The sequence below is a fragment of the Jaculus jaculus genome, chromosome 7 (assembly GCF_020740685.1).
Source record: "Jaculus jaculus isolate mJacJac1 chromosome 7, mJacJac1.mat.Y.cur, whole genome shotgun sequence".
Taxonomy (NCBI): domain Eukaryota; kingdom Metazoa; phylum Chordata; class Mammalia; order Rodentia; family Dipodidae; genus Jaculus; species Jaculus jaculus.
This window is the reverse complement of record NC_059108.1, coordinates 139,179,222-139,200,284: the sequence shown is the minus strand read 5'-3', so window position 1 is coordinate 139,200,284 and position 21,063 is coordinate 139,179,222. Positions and strand designations below refer to the sequence as shown.

The 21,063-nt window shown below is 39.0% G+C and overlaps 1 protein-coding gene across 28 annotated transcripts in view; it reads left to right on the top strand.

Moving 5' to 3' along the window:
* Positions 1–21,063, top strand: part of Nrxn3 (neurexin 3) — a 1,695,425-nt gene that overhangs the window by 644,068 nt on the left and 1,030,294 nt on the right. For all 28 annotated transcript variants that reach the window (XM_045154245.1, XM_045154244.1, XM_045154227.1 and 25 more), the window contains one exon: positions 20,592–20,795. In XM_045154245.1, the coding sequence (XP_045010180.1) occupies positions 20,592–20,795 (204 nt within the window). The remainder of the gene's footprint in view (positions 1–20,591; positions 20,796–21,063) is intronic.

Sequence of the window (21,063 nt, the reverse complement as noted above, 5' to 3'; positions counted from 1 at the left end):
GGTAAAGTGCTTGCTTAGCATGCATAAGGCCTTTGGTTCAAGTCCCAAGACTAATTAAAGAATAACAATAATAAAAAGAATAAGTAAATAAAAGGTGCTGGGGGCAGAGTTTGGAACAATCTAGAAACTCAACTTCCCCAGTACAATCAGGCCAGAGATTGGCTTTTTTTTGCCTTATAGGATTGTCTGAATATATGGACAACAATGTCAGGAGACCCCCCCCCCCCGCCCATGTTAATAGAAAACAAAGCAAAACAAATTCTGCTTACATAAAAGGGGAAAAATACATCACAAAATGGCTGCAGCATCCCAATACATCCCTCTGTTCCCCAAACAGTTTTTCCATCCGTGACCTTCTCTTTGGAAACCTCTCCTTAAGCAGTTACACACAGCTCTGCAAATGTTAGAGTGACATTTGGACTTGGCTTATGTAATAGGCTTGCCTGCTAGTCTGGGCTTCCCTGGGGGCCTGCCAAGCTCCAGTAAGTCCATATGAGCCTTTCTGGCCTCACCTCCCAGAGCTAGCAATAACATTTACCAGCTACAGTTTTCTCCATTTTCAAATATTTCCTTTGGTCCACGTGACTATTATCATTTAGTTCCTCTATAGACTAAGACCTAAGGAAAGTGATTTAGAAGGAAGAGAGCCTTCCTTTAAGAACTTTTAACATTTACCTTTCATTAAAGATTTTACATGTGTTTTAATCAGTCTTTCTCCCCTAAGATTCTGATACGTTAGGGCAAAATTAATTACTAAAATTTCATCCTGGGTAGCAAAGTGGGGACATAGCTTTATGATGATCATGTTGTAGGACACTAAAATGACCATCTCTGATTGATTAGGGATTGAATTTGACCTTTTACCAAGTATTTTTGTAATCCATAAGAAACTAGCATTGACCAGAGAATTCTTCAGTTTGAAATAATGACTGAAGATTAGGAACTTTGGAGCCTAGCTGTGCTTAATATGTGATAGCACTGGGCTTAACGGTCTTTGAGTTGAGCATGTGTTTTGCTTCCTTGGTATCCATTCAGTGCCTGCATAAATACACGAGGAAACGAACTTAGGTTCTATCAAGAAGCCTAAGTAATTGTGTGCTAGGTGACATTATCCTCACTTTCCCAACAAAGAAACTAAGGGTCAGAGAGTTAAATATTTTGTACAGTCACAAAGCTAATAAGTGGTCCTGCTCCATGTACATTCCTCACATATAGCCTGAAGAGAGCCTTAATTGTACTGGTATCATCTGTACTTACAGAGGTATATAATATGCCAGAAATGTAAACACTAGCATGGAAAGTTGAACACTATGGAGTTCCAACTAACAAATGTTAATTAGAAAAATGGAAAAAGAACATTGCAATTAGGCCAAATACCATAGTAATAAATTTTTCAGAAAAAAAAAAATCCACTGACAGGTGCTGAAATTTGTGTGTGAAAAAATGAGGAGAAAGATTTGCATAGACTCGAAGTATCTTTAGGACACTTATAATCTGTGAAGGAAAAGAACAATTTAAGACTAAAGCAGCATGGAAGAGACCAACTGAATCAAACAGTCAAGAAGCCATTGGGCTGCTGCTGGAGCTCGGCCACACAGCCCAGGTTCCATCCCTAGTGCTGTAATCTCAGCACTTGGGAGGTAGAGGCAGGATCAGAAGTGCAAGGGCAGTGTTGGATACATAGCAAATCCAAAGCCAGCCTGGAATATATGAGACCCTTTCTCAATAAATGAAAGAAGGAGGGCTGGAGAGATGGCTTAGTGGTTAAGGCACATGCCTGCAAAGCATAAGGACCCAGGTTCAATTCTCCAGGTCCCATGTTAGCCAGATGCACATCGTGGCACATGCATCTGGAGTTTGTTTGTGGTGGCTAGAGGCCCTGGCATGCCCATTCTCTCTCTCTTTCTCTCTGTATCTAATAAATAACTAAATAAGATGATAAAAATTTAAAAAAAGAAAAAAAGGAAAGAAAGACAAGCAAAAAAGAAATGAATAAATTGTCACTAGCAACATAATGTCTCAAAATCAGTGTATTCCTTGATATAATACACTGAAAAGAACACAATGCAGGTTGCATGATATTCTTTTAGTTATTATTTATTTATTTAGGTTTCATGATATTCTTTCTCTTCTTCTGATCATAAGAAATCATTGAGCACAGAGAGTCTGGGGATATTTAATAAGTGGTAATCTTCCAAAGGATATAAGAGTTGAGGAGAGACTGAGAAATGGCGACACGCTGGAGGAGAGCACAGAGAAATAGTGTCTAATGTGATGTAGGCAGAAAAAGAGCATCAAGGGAATACGAAGCTAATCTTCAACAAGGGCGGATGTAGAATGGACATAAAATATCCATCATGTCAGTAGGTACTTACTTTTATTGACAATTAGCATGGTAATATGTTAGTGTGTGAAGCAGAAAAAGAGGTAGAAAAGAATTTTTTATGTCTTCTCTAAATATGTCTGCTAGAAATACTAAGTTTACAATAACAAAAAAAAAAATGAAGAACAGAAAATGTAAAAAATGCAAAAAGGCCAAAGCCTTCTGGTTTTGCTACAGGGTCAAGAGAGAAAGACACTCAAATAAACTAAAATAAAACACACACACAAATGGCCATGTATCCACTGCCAATGATGAATGTGTGTATCAGAAAGAAGGCTGCAGAGGGAGATGGTCGATCTTACCTGGGGGAAGAGCACAGGTAGACAGGATAAGCTTCATAGAAAAGGGTATGCTCAGCGTCTTTTGTTCATCTGCCATTTGTCCTCCTAGAACTTATATCCCAGAGGTAGGGGTCAGATAAGCAAAAGAGCAACGACAAAAACCCAAATTTACATTATCAAGAAAAACTAAACTAAACTAAATAAATAAACGTATGTGTGTGGTAGGACATGCCTGGAGAGAGAGGCAGTTGGGGTGAATAGAGAATAACTTTTATTAAAAAAATTGTTTATTTTTATTTGAGAGCAACAGACAGAAAGAGAAAGGCAGATATATAGAGAGAATGGGTGCTCCAGCGTCTCCAGCGGCTGCAAACGAACTGCAGACGTGTGTGCCCCCTTGTGCATCTGGGTCCTGGGAAATCGAGCCTTGAACCATGGTCCTTAGGCTTCACCGGCAAGCGCTTAACCATTAAGCCATCTCTCCAGACCGAGAATAGCTTTTGAGATGATCGTGAAGCCATTTGGAGCAAGGACTGAATAAGAAGAAGGCACCCAAGTAAAATAAACTGAGAGAAAGCAAATTCCATACTGAAGAACAGGTAGGCTGTTTGCTTGAATGCAAGAACAAATGGGTATGTTGGTGATCAAATAAAAAAGAAAGAAAGAAAGAAAGAAGAAATGAAAATAAGAGAAAGGAAAAGAAGTGAAGAAGAGAAGAAAACAAAAGGAGGCCAGCATGTTAGGCTATAATGGGTAAAGGGAAGAATAACAGAAGATGATGAACTCTAGAGTGATTACTTGGCTTTAAGTCTAAACTGGCACACCTTCGCATAAAAGGTGAAATGGATTGCCTGGGCCAAATATGATTGATATGATCATTCTATAGAAAGGATATAATTCATGTAGATCTCTGAACTAGCCAAGAAATATGATTTACTTGGCGTACAGTAGAATGTCATGGGTGGATATAACACAGAAAAGATTCTTCTGGCTGCCATGTGAGTGAATTACTGAGTACAAAGAATGAGAGCAGAGAGAGTCACCAGGAGAAGATTTCAGAATTCCTAATGGAAGGAAGAAGAAGACTGTAGTCTTGCAGAGGAGAGAACTGATGGGGCTGATTACGCTTTGAGAATAGGGTCACTGAATTGTGTGTGTCCCCAAAGAGAAACAAAGATGAGTCTACTCCAAAGTGGTAGCCTGCTCAGGTTCCCAGGGTCAGGACACACCTAAGAAGCCACAGTGTATGCAATGGCCAAGGTGAAGGACTAGAGGAGGGTCATGTGATCCAGCCGGAGATATGACCAGGAGTCAGATGAGCTCAGATTTAGAACTCAGCTCTAAGTAACAGACACCTCCTACCTTTGAAAGAACTTGACTTGAAAAGTGGCATGATTGCATTTGTTTTAGAAAATTGACTCTAGTTACAAGTATGTGAAAAAAATAAAAGGATGAAGCAAAACAACAAAATCAACTGAAAATAGACAGATACAGGTCTCACTACTTAGAAAAACAAGCTGGAAACCAGAAATACTTTGGGAGTGGTACCCTAAGGTGCAGGAGATTTTCTGTTCAAGCTGTCTGCCCATTCCCAGGCACACCGTTGGTTGTCAGTGGTTTACATTGCCATTAATTGTTGACTCAGGGATGGTTGAACAGGGTCACTGAGTTGTATAGACAGCTCAGAGAGAGAGAGAGAGAGGGAGGAGACCTCAGGGACAAGTGAGTGTCATGGACCCCGTACCTCCTGCTGTTCCTAGCCCACTCATCTCAAAGTTTTAGCAGCATGTCTCTGACTGGTGTCCTCACATGCAATTTTGGCAAGATGGACATGGTGAGGGAGCCAGATATCTTGTTCCCTGCAGACATACAAACTCATCACCTGTGGGCTGGTAATATCAATTTACAGGACACTTGGCCGGCCCTACAAAACAACTTTCTGTTGGCAGGGAAATGGAGTCCTGACAAGAAGAGATGTTTATGGCTTAATATGAGCTCTGTTCTCTTCTTCGGCAGCGGCAGCCTGTGTGTAATGCATCCTTGTCACCTGCCCAACCATTACAGCCTTGCTGTCATTGTGTTTGCCAAGCTAAGTGAAGCATCAGGCTTTGCTTCATGTCGACCCCAGGGTCCTATTACCTTAGGCTATGATGGTTCTCCCATGTTACTCCTTGGTTAGGACAGAGGAATTCAGGTATGCGATCAATGGCTCCCCTTTTGATTGAACTATCTGGTCCTTTTAGTCTTCTTCGTGCGTGCGTGTGTGTGTGTGTGTGTGTGTGTGAAGATTTGCATGCCCCATGTGCAGTGTATGCCTGTAGAGACCAGAGGAGGATGTTGGTTATCTTCCTATATTGTTCTTCTGCCTTCTTTGCTTGCAAATCTGGAGCCCCTTGTGTTTTGTTAGACTGGCTGACCAGCATGCCCCTGGGATTCCTTTGTCACCAAAAGAATCAGTGTTGGGGCTAAAGACATATGTGACCACACTTATCCTGTGAGTACTAGGGAAAGAACTCAGGTCCTCATAACTTGCATAGCAAACTCTCTTACCACTGAACAACATTCCCAGTCCTTATACTCCTCTCTATAAAGTTCCTGTTAAATGATACTGATAGAAGGCTTGAGATAGGAGCATTGGAGTTATGCCATTCCCTGCGAATTCAAATGAGTATCTTCCTGTTATGTTTCTTGTTTTTTTACCCCTTCAGTTTCTTACAGTAGTCATTTACATTCCTATTGAGTTCACGTGGTCGCTTTTAATCAGATACCATAGATAACTATCACTGAGATTAAAGCTCTCCAAGGTCAGATATTTGTTTTATCCATGGCTAGATCTCCAGGGGCACAGCCTGGCACACACAGTGTGTACTCAGAAATGTATGATGGGTGAGTAGGCTCAACTATGGACATAGTAAATTTTCTCTAATAATTGGAAACTAATATTGCAGGCAGTGTAGCTTCCCAAGAAGAAAATGTTCTTTTGATTGTTGGCTGGGAGGTGGTGAGATGATTCATTAGCCTTGAGACAGAACAGAGAATCTAATATTCACTCTAATAGCAATTGGGGTTGTAAAACCTTCCATTTGAGGGACAGTTCATTAACCTGGTGACTCTAGATTCTACTGCGTACAAACGTAATATTGTGAAGTTTCCCCTTAGTAATTCATTTTAGTATTAGCTACATCCACTAGCAGACATCTATTCTGTTTCATGTGCTGTGTGGGTTGTCTTTCATTGTGTCATATCCATCATTGTCATAATTCTTTTGTATTTTATTGGCTAGTCAGCTCTGTTTCAGAGGTGTTGCAGCAAATATTGTGTGCATTTGAATGTGTGTACTCATGCACCCTTTGGCAATGTTCTAATTCAAATCACTTAGTAAATCTTTAGGTATATTATGTATAGATCCACACAGTCTTCTGTTTGAGAATACCAATGACTTTGTGCAGTCTGATTTGGAAGTCAAGATTGTGTGTGTGTGTGTGTGTGTGTGTGTGTGTATGTGTGTGTGTGTGGTGTGTGCATGTTTGTATGTGTGTGGGGGCATTTGTGGGAGGCTAGAGGTCAATGTTTTCTGTCTTCATTGATTACTCTCCACTGTATTTGCTAAGGCAGGGTCTCTCAATTGAACACAGCAATCATCAACTCAGCTAGCTTAGCTAATCAGTGTGACCCAGGGATTTCCTGTATACTGTCCCCTGAGTTCTCGGATTGTGGTGGTTGTCACATCTTCCCATGATGTACATGGGTGCTGGGGATGTGAACTCAGGTCCTCACATGAGTGGCATGCACTATGTCCCCACGGCGCCACCTCTTCTTCCCTGGGAAATAGATCTCTACATCTTCCGTTATTATGAAGTAGATGGTTGGGGGAAGTTTTAGTACTTGACTTAGAAAAAAGAAGTCAAGACTTTTAAATGTTACCCTAGATTCCTCAAGTATGAAACAAAATTTTTTTTTTAATTTTTATTTATTTATTTATTTGAGAGTGACAGACACAGAGAGAAGGACAGATAGAGGGAGGGAGAGAGAATGGGCGCGCCAGGGCTTCCAGCCTCTGCAAACGAACTCCAGACGCGTGCGCCCCCTTGTGCATCTGGCTAACGTGGGACCTGGGGAACTGAGCCTCAAACCGGGGTCCTTAGGCTTCACAGGCAAGCGTTTAACCGCTAAGCCATCTCTCCAGCCCGAAACAAAAGTTTTGAATGTAGATACATTTGAAGTTTTGTTTTTCCCCCAATTCCAAAATTGTGAGCAATTCAGAGGAGGTAATCTGAAGACTTTTGTGCCTTTTTTTTTTTTTTGATAAAATGACAAAAGATTGATCTATGGGACTTTGCCAATGTGTAACTGATACAAGCCATGCTTGCTGTCAGAGGTAAATGTAAATGACCTAACTCCGGGGTACTGAGAACTGTCTCCATCATGATTGTGCAAGTAGGTCCATTGTGGGAGAAATTTAAGAACAGGAGAAAGCAGAAATTTTACCTGATTCCCTATTTAATCAAAATAGACTTCACAGTGAGGAAGAAGACGAAGAAAGTACTGTAATTGACACTTCACCTTTCACCATCACATTTCACTACACGGTCTGCAGAGCTCTTTTAAGCATATTGTGGTGGTTTGAATATAAAATGCCCTCGCATTTTGAATACGTAGTCATCAGCTGGCGGTGCTATTCTGGAAGGCTGTGGGATCTTCAGGAGGTCAGGCCTTGAGGGAAGAAGTAAGTTAGTGGGTAGAGGCCTTGAGGAGTTACAGCCTGGCCCGGCTTCCTGTTCTGCCTCACTTTACCTCCTCCCTGGTGATGTGAGCCTGGCTTCCCACACCTGCAATGCTTTCCCAGTCATAATGGATTCTATCCTCAGAAACTATAAGCTGAATTAAAGCCTTTTTCCCCCATAAGCTGCTTCTGGTTGGCTATTTTGTCCCTCCAATGAGAAAGTAACTGCCATACATAATCAAATGTGACTTTTCTGTAATTGCACACCTGCGTGAAACAGAGCTGAAGATGGAACAAAGCCTTTCTCAATTGCAGGACCTTTTTCCTAACCAATGATATCTCTAACATGGGAGTTTTCTTTTTTTTTTGGATATAAAAGTAATGAGCCATCTATAGATTTCAAAAAATTAAAATTTATCACTAGGTGTGTGGCTCAGTGAGTAAACTGCTTGCCCTTCAAGCATGGGAACTTGACTTTGTATTCCAGTTCCCAGGTAAGATGTGAAGCATGGTGACAGGCTACTGTAATCCTCACGCTGTGGAGGTAGAGACCCTGGGATTCCCTGGGACTTGCTGGCTAGCTTCTGCAGGTGATTGAGTAGCTCCTCTAGGGTCAGTGAAAGACCCTATCTAAAAGAATGAAGAAAATGACTGAGAAGGATAACTGACACTGACCTCTAGCTTCCAAATTCTGTACACAAGTGTGTTCACATATATCCAAATATACATACATACTTTTACACCACATGTACACAGAAAATTAAATACATACCTAGGCATAGTTTAGACATTTCAGAGTTCATATTTATGTTGAAAATCTTTTCTTTGCAACTCTGATTCCTTTTTTTCCCTGCTTCCCTAACATGTGCATTGTGGAAGGTGGCCCTGCATGGATTGTATCAGCCTTCTTTCTTGCTCTATGTATTCCATTTGAATGTGGCCAGTGAGGAGTATCAATGAGTACAGAGAAGGAAGAGTGAGAAGGAGGTGTTTCACACCTGCAGGAAGGTTGCCAACTGGTTTTCCCTAGCCCCAAATCACTCCTCTTATGAGGCACCCAAAGCACCATTCTCTTTTTCATTCTCTTTGTCCTCTGGGTGCTGGTCATTGAATCTCCTCTTTTCTACCTACTTAAGATTGTTAAAGAGTCTTCTTTTTTTTTTTCTTTTTTAAAATTTTTATTAGCATTTTCCATGATTATAAAAAAATATCCCATGGTAATTCCCTCCCCCCTCACTTTCCCCTTTGAAATTCCATTCTCTGTCATATTAACTCCCCATCTCAGTCATTGTACTTACATATATACAATATCAACCTATTAAGGAGTCTTCTTTTAAAAAAAAACTATGTTTTTGTTGATTGAAAAAAGAAGTATATGTTGATCATAGTCTTTTCCCATTATGTTATCTTGATACCCCTTGTTGCCACTCTACCTGATCCCTCCCTTCGCAACTAGTTCCTCTTATATTTTGATATTGCTTTTCATTTCGTGTATGTGGACATGACATACTGAGTTTAATTGCGGTTACCCGCATGGACACATGTGGGAAATTATTTATCCCAGTATGTGTGATCTACTAGTGTCTGAACCTTGTAGAAAATGTCTCCTGCTTCCATAGCCACCGTAAATTCCCTATAACTCCTCAGGGAGGGATGGGGGCCTCATGCCCACCTCCATCACCCACAACAAAATGTTGATGGGCCCAATATTGTGTGAGTCTTGTGTAGGTTATGGCGGTCACTGTGAGGTGATGAATTCACTGGCCACATCATACATGAACAACAGTGATCTGCAACACTCCTCCCCACAACACTGCAGAAGAGGTGATTGCTTTTAATAGCCTTTAATATATTAAGGGCTGGGGAGATGGCTTAGTGGTTAAGGCATTTGCCTGCAAAGCCAGAGGACCTCAGTCCAATTTCCTAGTACCCATGTAAGCCAGATACATAAGGGGGCACATACGTCTGGAATTCGTTTGCAGTGGCTGGAGGCCCTGGCACACCCATCCTCTTTCTCCCTCTCTCTGCCTCTTTCTCTCTCTCTAAAATAAATAAATGAAAATAAAGTGACAAAAAAATGAACTTGTTAAAAAAAAGAATACTATATTAAGCCCAGATGTTTCACTGTTCTGTACATATACCTTGAATAAATGCCACATTAATGAAACCTTCATGGAGGGACACAATTTAAGTTTCTCTTTGGCATCTGGAAATATTTGGTTGTTATTATACATGTTATGCATGGGGAAGCTGAGGCCCAATAATGCTTCATGTTTCAATGGCATACAGAGCCAAGATTGTACCCCTGTAGATTCATATGGCTTCAGGAACCTTACACAAAGCAGTGATCCTCGGTGGGAAGTGGGCACATATAGTGGATGACAGCTCTGCACAGTGGAGCTCTTCTGAAGTGACGCAGACTGAGAGCAACGCCCAGAAACATGTCACTGGAATTTATAATGCTTGTGTTTTGAAATTTCATAACATGTTTACAAAACTAAAGTAATGGAAAATTAGGTATGATTGCATCTAGTCTCTCACCTCATAATTCTGTATTCCTGGCACCATCAGATTTAGCTTAAAACAATTCTTATCATGTCACCATCTGTCTAAAAAGTTTCTGTATAGATTAATATCAACTCGCAGGCTGTGTTTTATAAGATCTTTTATAATAGACACTCCATATACTCCCTTAGTTCCAGTTGGGGTGATTTTTCCCTCAAAGTACACTTGGCAATGTCTGAGACAGTGTTGATCATTATGACAAAAGGAAGGGTGCCCCTAGCTTCTAATAGGCAGAGGTCAGGGACACTGCAAAATATACTTAGATATATGTAGTCACTACAAAAATTACCTTGTTCAAGATGTCAGGTGATTTTTCTAGTGAGACACCTTGTTCCAGTCTCCATACAAAATAGTCCTGTGCCTTGAATTGATTGCACAGTGTTCTCCAGACTCTGTGACTCATCTATTCAGTACCAGATCCTCATCAATTTTGTGCCTGTCTATACAGAATCTCTTGTGGAATATCTTTCCATTCTTTTCTCACTGACTCACTGCTTCTTCCCGTTAACACCTCTGGGCAAATTGATAGGTGCCTGAGGTGAAGTCCACAGCAATTTGTTCATCTTCAATATAACAAGTTATCCATAACAGCCTTTAACTCCAGCTTTCTAAGTGCTCATTAGAGAAAGCAAACATGTTGTTCATGCTTCCCCCAATGTTAGCACAGCACCCAGCACATGTTAGATAATTGTCATTTGACAAAGCAAATAGTATTGCCTGCAGTGGGTAGATTTCCAATGAATGGTGCTATATTTAATTTTGTACAAATTAATTCCCTTCTTTTAAAACTCAATAAGAAAAGTTTGCTATTTAATAGAAAGCTTCACAAAGGTTGTGGAGGTGGCTCCATGGGTAAGAGCATATGCTGCTGCAAGCATGGAGACCTTAAAGGGACTGAGACTTCCTCAGTTGAATTTCCTTAGACCTGTGTGAAGAGCTGGATGTGAACATACAGAGCTATAACCACCCCTCCCCTCAGTCCTGTGAGGGGTAGACACTGGAGAAATGCTGGGGTCTCAAAAACCGCAGCTCCATGTTCACAGAGAGATTCTGTTTCAAGGAAATAGGTGGGTGAATGATAGAGGATAGATACTAGACATTCGCCATTGGCCTCTGTGTGCCTTTGAACATGTTTGTACACACACATATACACATGTGTAACACACGCACACATACCACCATCACCACAGATACCACACTCACAAACTTTAAAAGGAAAAAAAAGATTCATAAATTCTTTCATCAAATGAACATGCTCTTTAAAAGTATGCATTTATAAGACAGAATTCCTATAGTCCAAATTCTATTCATTTCTCACTTGAATGTAAAAATAAAAAAAAAAACTGGTCTAGCATATATTTTTATAATTTTCATAATAATAAATATCAGTTAAATTTTATATCATGCCTTTTTACTGCTCTAGTTATTTGAAACTAAAAAAAAAAAACACTGTATGCCAGGGCAGTATTATGTTATAAAATGTGAAAAAATTATTTCTACTCCTGGTCCACAAGAGGAAAGATGTCACCCCACATCAATTTTGCTGAATTCATGGAACTGTTGGCTTGTGTTGGGTCTTTTCAGTGTTGAAGTGCAGATTTGTATCACTCCTGCTGCTGCAAAATGCAGATTTAGAACTTGGCAGGTGTTCCTACATAGCTCCGCACATTGTTTAAGATCAGCCTGCTTTGGATGGAGAGGGAGCAATCTGTGTATGTTGGAAAGTTTTTCAGAAGGAAAAAAAGAAAACACTCCTAATGAGCATGTAAATCCAGTAGCTGCATGAGAGAGCAGAAAGGTGTCTTCAAGGTGCTAAAGTGAAGGGAATGAAAGAAACCAATGGTTTTTAGTGGTCTCTTGCTTTCCAGGTTGATTATGAGAGTCTAAGCCAATGGCTTACTGTGCAGAGGGAGTACAGTGATAGGAAAGGGTATATGCTTGGCATGTTAGGAGCAAAATAACAGCAAAGCCCACTTCATGAACACGTGAGAGGTCAGCGTCATCATACCATGTCATGTGTCTCCTGCATTTGTTAATGACCTCACGTCACTGTTTAGTCTATTTCTTATTACTGCTGGCCAAACCAGCTTTGACCGTCAAAACTATCTTGATGTAGTAAATAAATGGTGTCTTTCCTAGTGTTCACAGGCAAGAAGGGCCTTTTTCTCTTTGGTCTTTACTCCCTGATTAGAACCTTCATTTTCTCTAAAACCATGCTTGTAGTGAGGACTCAAGTACTTTTGGACCGACTGATGATTATTTCCTGTTTCTCTAGTGCTTAAATGAACTAACTTGATTGAAGAAAGAGAAGAGTAGAAAGATAAAATAGGGGAAAGCCTCATGTCAGAAATTCCATTTTTCATGATAAACAAGAGTATAGCAGCTGGCAAGGTGTGATGGCACACACCTTTAATCCCAGCACTCAGAAGGCAGAGGTAGGAGGATTGCCGTGAGTTTGAGGCCATCCTGAGACTACACAGTGAGTTCCAGGTCAGCCTCGGCTAGTGTGAAACCCTATCTCAAAACACCAAAAAAAAAAAAAAAAAAAATTATCAACCAACTAATTAACTCCAAGTAAGAAAAAAGGACAGGGGCTGGAGAAATGGCTAAGTGGTGAAAGCCCTGCCTTGTGAAGCCTAAGAACCCAGGTTCCATTCCCCAGTAACAATGTGAGTGAGATGCGCAACGTGGCACGTGAGTTTGGAGTGGCTAGAGGACCTGGTGTGCTCATTCTCTCGGTCTTTCTTCTCTCTGTCTCTCTCTGCTTGCAAATAAGTAAATAAATAATAAAATATTACAGAAAAAAGGGCACACCCTGAGTCATAAACTTGAAAAAGTGGGAGGTCAATCAAATGCTATGAAGTCAAGCCAAGTAAAATTATAATGAGGCTGAGCTAACTCTACTTGAGCATCTCAGCATAGATTGTCTAGGGCTGTAGGGATGGCTTAGCAGGTAAGTTGTTTGCCTGCAAAGCCAAAGGACCCAGGTTTGATTCCCCAGGACCCACGTTAGCCAGATGCACAAGGGGATGCACATGTCTGTAATTCGTTTTCAGTGGCTGGAGGCCCTGGCATTCCCATTCTCTCTGCTAAATAAATAAATAAATAAATAAATAAATAAATAAATAAATAAATATTATCTAGATCATATCAATGCTAAGAATTGCCTATCCAAAATCTTTATATAAGAAAAGAAGAAAACATGTTAGATAGAGTCATCTGCTCCCCCTTTGACTAAAGAGTATTACAAATGGCCATGAACAAGAAATATATGGAACAGAAACATACAAGGAACTGAGAAACAAAAGAAAAGTTACCAAAATTATATAAATTAAAGTCCTGGTGTATCACTTCTTACTGACTTAGGATGCCCTCTTTACTGACATAGGTGAAGTCCAATGTGGGAAACTTAATGATGCTTCAGAAATGAGCAGATATGAGCATGTAGTCCAGGGAGCCAAAGGAAGGCCTGGGATCATAGGCTGAATAAAAAGGAAAGAAGGAGGAGGAAAAATGGGAGAGGAGGAGGAGGTAGAGAAGGAGAAAAAGAAGAGAAGGAAGAGGAGGAAGAAGAGGAAGAAGAAGGAGGAGGAGGAGGCAAGCAAGCTGAGCACCAGTATTCATTTCTCTCTGCTTCCTCATGGAATATGTGACCTGTTCCCCACAATCCCACCCCCAGGATTTCCCTGTCAGGATGGACTATGTCATCTTAAGCCATGGGCAAATATAAAGCCTTCCAGCACGGCACGGTGGCACATGCCTTTAATCCCAGCACTCAGGAGGCAGAGGTAGGAGGATCACCATGAGTTTGAGGCCACCCTGAGACTACATAGTGAATTCCAAGTCAGCCTGGTCTAGAGCGAGACCCTACCTTGAAAGACTAAATAAATAAATAAATAAATAAATAAAATAAAATAAAATAAATAAACCCTTCCTTCTTTAAGATGCTTTTGTCAGGTGTTTCATCAAACCAATGAAAAAAATAACTAATATACTAAACAACTGTCAAAGAGGATATAGGTTCCAGAAGCCACTATATTTACCGTTAGAGTTTATTAAAGTGTAAGTTAAATATAAAATCTGAAAGGGAGAACATGTATATGGAAGAAGCCAATTATAAGCTTTCAACAGTTCTCTCCCAGCTGGAGAATAAGGGGCATATCTGAGTTCTCCATCAATGCTGTATCACAACAAAATATAGTATAGAAACATAGCACATGCAAAAATCGCTGACCACAAACACAGACCTGGCCTTCAGAGCTTTTACGGAAGATCCATCATCTAGACACATAGGGCTTATCTGACTGACTTCAGTTACTGAAGCTCTAGATACCCAGAAGAGAGCAGGTGTTTCCCATAAGTTACCTGGCCAGCATCAACACGCTAGATCAAAGGATACCAGGCAACTCAAGGCCTTGGCAAACACATTCATCACTCCAAATATCATATGAGTTCAATCAATAGGTGCTAGCATAGGCCAGGGAGGTACAGAGTTCGAACAACCCATATAATTAGAGTCAACCCATTCCAACAAAACATGGATGAAAATAATGAAATAACAAACAGCGTCCACAGATGAAGAAGAAAATGTGAGGAAATGATATTCTCCACTTTCATTGCTTCTAACTGAGAGCAGAGTTCAAACAATGGCTTCAATCTTTTACATTTTTAATAATACCCATTGTACATTTTAATTGGTTCTCATGGAAAATAATACCTCTTAGAAATTATTAGAAATTCATATTTTAAAAATTGTGTTAACTTAATGAAGACTTGATTTAACTACAATTAAAAGAGTATATATGATTTTCCATCTTTTAAAGCAATTCAACTTATTTATCCCTACATATTTACATAATTTGGAAACTATCTAGACATAAACTTCCATATTGCTGGTGATGGTGGTATTATTTCGAAGGTTTAATTTTCTCCCTTAGTTATCTAAGATTAAAATTATACTTTTAGATTAAAATATAGTCATTATGTACTATTTAAAAGACTAAAACTTTTGTGGCTTGTGGGATGGGTCATTTAATAAAATACTTGCTGAGCAAGCATGAGGACCTGAGTTTGATTCCCAGAGGCCATGAAAAAAAAGCTGGCCATTGTGGTACCAGTTTGTAATCCCATTTCTAGGCAGGCAGAGACAGACATGTCCCTGGGGCTCACTGTTCAATCATTTCAACATACTTGGTGAGCACCAGGCTAGTGGGAGACTGTCTCATAAAAGACAGTTTTCATACACAGTCATAAAGATTTCTTGAGGAAAATGAGGAAACAAGTAGAAATCTAAGAATTCCTATAATCAAGAATATTAATAAAGGATAAACTTATACATTTTTTTCTCTATAAGGAAATTTTGGAATTGTCAGATATAATAAACTAAGTGAGAAATTTACTGAAAGGGTTCAATAGGAGATTTGATTTGACATAAGAATAAAGAGTAAATTTCAATTTAGATCAATAGAATGTATATAATTTGAATGGAAGATAAAACAATAAATAATTCTACTTGTGGGGCACCTTTAAATGTACCAACATATATATTATGGGGAAATAAGAAAAAAAAAAAACAAGAGGAAAAAAAGGGATAAGAGAAATATTCAAGTTATGCCTTCAGACTCCCTTAATCTGATGAAAACCACTGAAGTACACATATTTGAACTTCACTGAACTCCAGGATAAAGACAAAATAATTTTCTTTTAATTTTTGGATTTCAAAGTTATAATTACAATAAGAATGTTGTAAAACAAAAATAAAGAGAAATATTTAAAAGCAGCAGAAAGAATAATTACTTATCACATATAAATGCACCACAATGAGATTAACAGCTAATATCTCTTTGGGAACAATGGAGTTCAAAGGTAGTGGGATGATATCCAAAGTGGTGAACAAAAAATAATTGTCAACTAAGATGTCTGCATACAGATAATATCTTTTAAAAATGAAGGTGAAATAGACATCTGCAAATAAATGGACACAATGAATTCATTATGAGAATACTTACCATGTCAGAACTACTGGAAGAATTTCCTCAGGCTGAAAGAAATTGACAGCAGGTATTAATTTGAATTTATGTGAATAAAAACCCTGAAGAGCTCCAGTAAAGGTAATTATGTAGATAATAATAGAAGACAATATAATTATACATTTACTTTTTTCATTAACTGATTTTAAATGCAAGTGCATAAAACAATAAAATTGTATTGTTATGCCTATAGTATATGGGATTGTTATATATTTGACAATAAAATCCAAGTGAATGAAGTGATATTGGAAAAATAAATGACACCAGATGGTAATTTGATATACAGAAAGAAATGAAAAAAGTCAACATGGTAAATAATAAGCTTAATTTAAAAAAACTATAAACATATTTGAGTTTTTTTACTCTTAACTTTTCAAAAAGAAATGGGATTTTATGAGTCAACCATTATACCAATGTGATGTGTCTGATCTTGTGTGTGTGTTTGTGTGTGATAACTTGTAGCACATAAAAGGAAGAAGGTAAGAGAGCAATAGAAGGATAACATTTCTATACTTTTGACAGAGACTATAACACAGCAATACAGTAAGTTTGAGCCACACCAAAACCATAAGCTCTTTATTTTGCTGGAATTAAGTTAGAGATGAAATAAATTCTTGTAAATTGATATGTAGAAGTCTCAGAGCAAGCATTAAGAAAGTATCTCTCATGTTATAGTGAAAAATCACTAAAAGGCAATCAAAACAGAATGCTAGAATATATTTGCTGAAGAGAAAAGTAGGGAGACAAGGATAAAGAACAAAAGAGGGGGGACACTGAAGTGTTATTATTATGCGTTTAGCCCGTTATGTTACGGGTTATGTCCTGGGTTCTCTAGAGGAACACCACTAACAGAATGAATATGCATTGTAAATGGGGTTTATTGAATTAGCACACAGGATCTGAGCAGGACCGTCTGCAGACTTGAGCACTGAGGAACCTAGAAGCTGTTCAGTCCCCAAGGATGCCTCAGCAATCCCAATCTGTCACTGAAGCCTGGAGGATTTCTGGAGAAACACTGGCGCTTAGTTCATATTGGAAGGCTGATGAAACTCAGTTCCAGCGTCCATGAAGGATAGCTGAAACAGAGCACATGCATGCATGAGTTAATAGTGAAGGCAGCTAGATAAAAAAGACCAACCAGCTAGTGACAGCAGTGGCCAGGAGAGAAAGGCTCCAGGTCTGCTGGATTTTTTAAAGGACCTCCCTCTTCAAATGAGGAATGACTTCCTCCCTCAATTAATCCTTTTTGCAAACACATGCACACCCCCACCCAAGAGGCATTTCTACTATATAATTCCTAATCTGATCAACTTGAAGACAGAACTTAACCATCACAATGTGATCTCTTGATTGTCAACAATCTGGTAAATTTATAGATAGAACAATTTCCTCATTACAGTAATTTCTCCCTTAAAATTAGGATTCTGCTCATGGCAGGCTTTGTGTTTAAAATCTTTTCAGAAAGTTAATATGAATCCATGAAACAGGTTTTGTTCCAGCTGATTTCTGTATTAAATTTTCTGCTTGATCACTTTCCTCTCAAAAACTTTGGGTTAATAATAGAACAGACTTGCGAAGCTGCACAAAGAGGTACACACTGCGATGCACAACTTATTTCAAGCCATTAGCTATTTCACTACATGGTTGTCTGATATTTATTCTCTGATACTAACAATATTGACATGAAAAGTATTTTCATTTATACTTACATTCTAACATCACACACATACAGAAAGACAAGAACAGCCATCAAATTTGAAATGTGTTTAAGTCAGATGAACCAGAATTACCCATTTCATGGTTCATTTAACTTCCTAGTATCTCCTGAAGAAGAGTCTTCCTGTGTGTGATTATGAGGTGCACAGTAATAGTAATGATTGATAGTATTTATAGTCATTTACATGAATTACTTGTATTTTATAAAAGCTAGATTATTAGAAATATTTATGCTCATATAATTTTTCACAAGTAATATGAAGGTTGGAATAATAGCATGCATGTATACACGCAGAGAAAACCAAGAATGACGTCAGACCTGCTTGGGTGCTTAGAAATGGCAGTGTGTTCCTGTCTTGGCCCTCTGCATTTTGACGAATGGTTAGATACATGGTCTCAGTAATCAGACTGCTTGCACTGAGCTCCTAGCTCTGCTGTTTATTAGCTCTTCCACCTGGTATCTGTGAAATATATCAAAATTTCTCTCTCATGGTCTTCCTGAGATTTAAGAGACTCCATACTGCATGCGAAGTTCAGGAAAATAAGTGCTCTATAAACTTTAGCAATCATTTTATAACTTTTGAATATGTCCTTTTGAGAAAAAAGCAGTTTCTTTTAAATCTGGTGCATGTGTTTAATTTAGATTATATTTCCTATCTAACACTAGTTTATTATATGCATTTATAATGATGATGCCTCCAACTTTCACACTTTTAGCTGTGATCCTCTTGGGATTTACAAAGTATAATGTATAGCTTTATGTTGGTATGAGTGTTACCTGAGTGATGGATTATCTCCAGGAATATGAATACAAGTATTTATATTACATTCAATGTCCTTTTGTCTGATATGTAAATAGGGCAGAGATTTTGACAATATTTGGAATTCACCGTGTGATCTGCTTATCCTTTGTCTCTCTGTTTCAATAGCTTCTCTATACTAAAACAGGTACCTTTGTCTGTTTCCTTTATTGTTATGCCACCAACACTAGAAGGATACCTAGCAAAGCATTATGAATGTGTTGTACTTACCTTTGCATTGCTAGGGCAAAACACCTGACCAAAAGCAGCTGAGAGGAGGAGAGAATTTATTTTGGCTTACAGTCTTGAAGGAATGATTCATGATAGCAGGGGAAAGCATGGCTCACCAGAGGCTGGACGTCATTCCTTGTGATAGCAAGTGGAAAATGGCTGCAAGAGAGTTAGCCTGACTCTAGAAACACATTGATTCCAAGAACTCAAAGTTAACAAAAATCCATGGAAGCTCAAATCCCTATGTAAAATGCTTCCGAATTTGAATACAGCACACACACGCATCCTCCCATATAGTTAAAATCATTTCTAAATTGTCCCTAATGTCTAACACACTGTGAGTGCTATGTAAATAGTTTTTATACTGTATTGTTTAAGACACAATGGCAAGAAACATTCTGTGTAGCTGCATCTGTTCAGCGCAGACATTTTTTTTTTTTCCAAGTATTTTCAGTCCATGCTTAAATCCATGAATATAGAACCTGGGGCTATCGACTGGTGACTGCTTCCTAAGGTATATGCCTTAGGTTCCTGTTGAATGGCTTGCTAGTATATGAGAAGCCCTTTCTGATCTTTCTACCTACAGAGATGCTATATACATGTCAGATTTGATGTCATCACATCCTACATCACAAATCCCTCTCCATCTACCAAGACCCGCTTGGACTTTTCCCAGCTGCCTTTTGTCCCCGCAGCCTACTGTCCTTCTTCTCTGAACATCACTAGCTGTGGTATCTATCTCCCCGACGTTCATTTAGCCGTTTTTTTCTATTCTAATACATCTTTTTGTGCATACTTCATCTCCCTTTAGAACAGGGTTTGGTTCATCTGCATATTCCTCAGAATGTGTAAGTATTTGACCAACAGCAAATATTTAATAAAGACCCCATTCAGTGTAAGATACTGAGCTTACTGAGCTCAGAGATAGGCAGACTTCTCAGAAGTGAGAGTGCAATCTTCTTCCTTTGTTCTCTGAAGATATTTGCCAACCAGATAACTAAACAAACTTACATATTGGACATCACAGTGTTACAAATAGTCCCCAAATGATATATCAGGAGTGACTGCTCAAAATACAGGTAGTGGAACTCTGGGATGATCTCATCTCACTGTAGGAGGCTTGGTTTGTTGTTTAAAAACTTGGAATAATTGACCTATATCACTGAAATAGCCTATAGCATTGAGATAGTATGATCAGGACTCCTAAGCCAAGTGGTTGACTTGAAGAATATATTAATCAACTGTATTTTCTTCCTTCCTTAGAGAAGTTCTATTTGAATACAAGTAAAATGAATTTGTAAAAGGTACCATTCATTTGTGGTTATTGCTTTCTAACGTCAGCTCCATCATTGGCTCGATGACAAAGTGCCTCTCCCAATGCTTGTGGGCAGAGATGTGAAAGTGCACCAGCCACACCACCCACTGCTTCTTTCTGACTTGTGAAGCTCAATGACAATGGCTTTAAGCTTCTGTTCTTATATTTTTAATGGAAACAATTACACAGGTTCCAACTTTTGCCTTTTTATATTTCTGCTTTATTTGCAGTGCAAAGAATGATAATTACTATTGCGGGGGAGAGCAGTTCATACTTGCAAAATATATTCATATTTAGTATTCAGTTAGGTGCTCTGGACAAGTCTCTGATCATCACAGGGCAGGTATCAGACCTATCATATGGCCTTTGATGATGAGGAAATAGAGGTATACTCTTTTAGACCCAGGTCTCACAATTGAAAGGTAATGATAATAGATTTCTATCAATTAACAGTCATTTGGCTACATATTTAGCACCTGCTCCACTTAGCCTGGAAGAAAACCCTAACAACCCTCATGCTAATGTCTCCTTGAACTCTTCTTTGGCAGAGGCATCCATCCTGAGCTATGACGGCAGCATGTATATGAAGATCATCATGCCCATGGTGATGCACACTGAGGCAGAGGATGTGTCCTTCCGCTTCATGTCTCAGAGAGCCTATGGGCTTCTGGTGGCCACTACTTCCAGGGATTCTGCTGATACTCTGCGTCTGGAGCTGGATGGTGGGCGCGTCAAGCTCATGGTTAACTTAGGTATCGTATGAAAGACCCTCTGCCACTCCGTTTGGGCTTGTCTTCCCTTTCTTTTCTGATTTTCATTGGTTTGACTGAATCCTTTGTTTCTTGAAAGTTAGCTGCTCATCTCTTGTTTAATAGACCAAGGATAAAACCCAACAGCAACAAACACTTTCTCCTTGTTTCTGCATGAGGTTTTGATGTCAATTTCTGGTTTCTGACAGTGGTGATTTCTTTATTAGATTAATTGTTTTCTAAGTTTCCTTTCTTGGTTTTTTGGAATCGT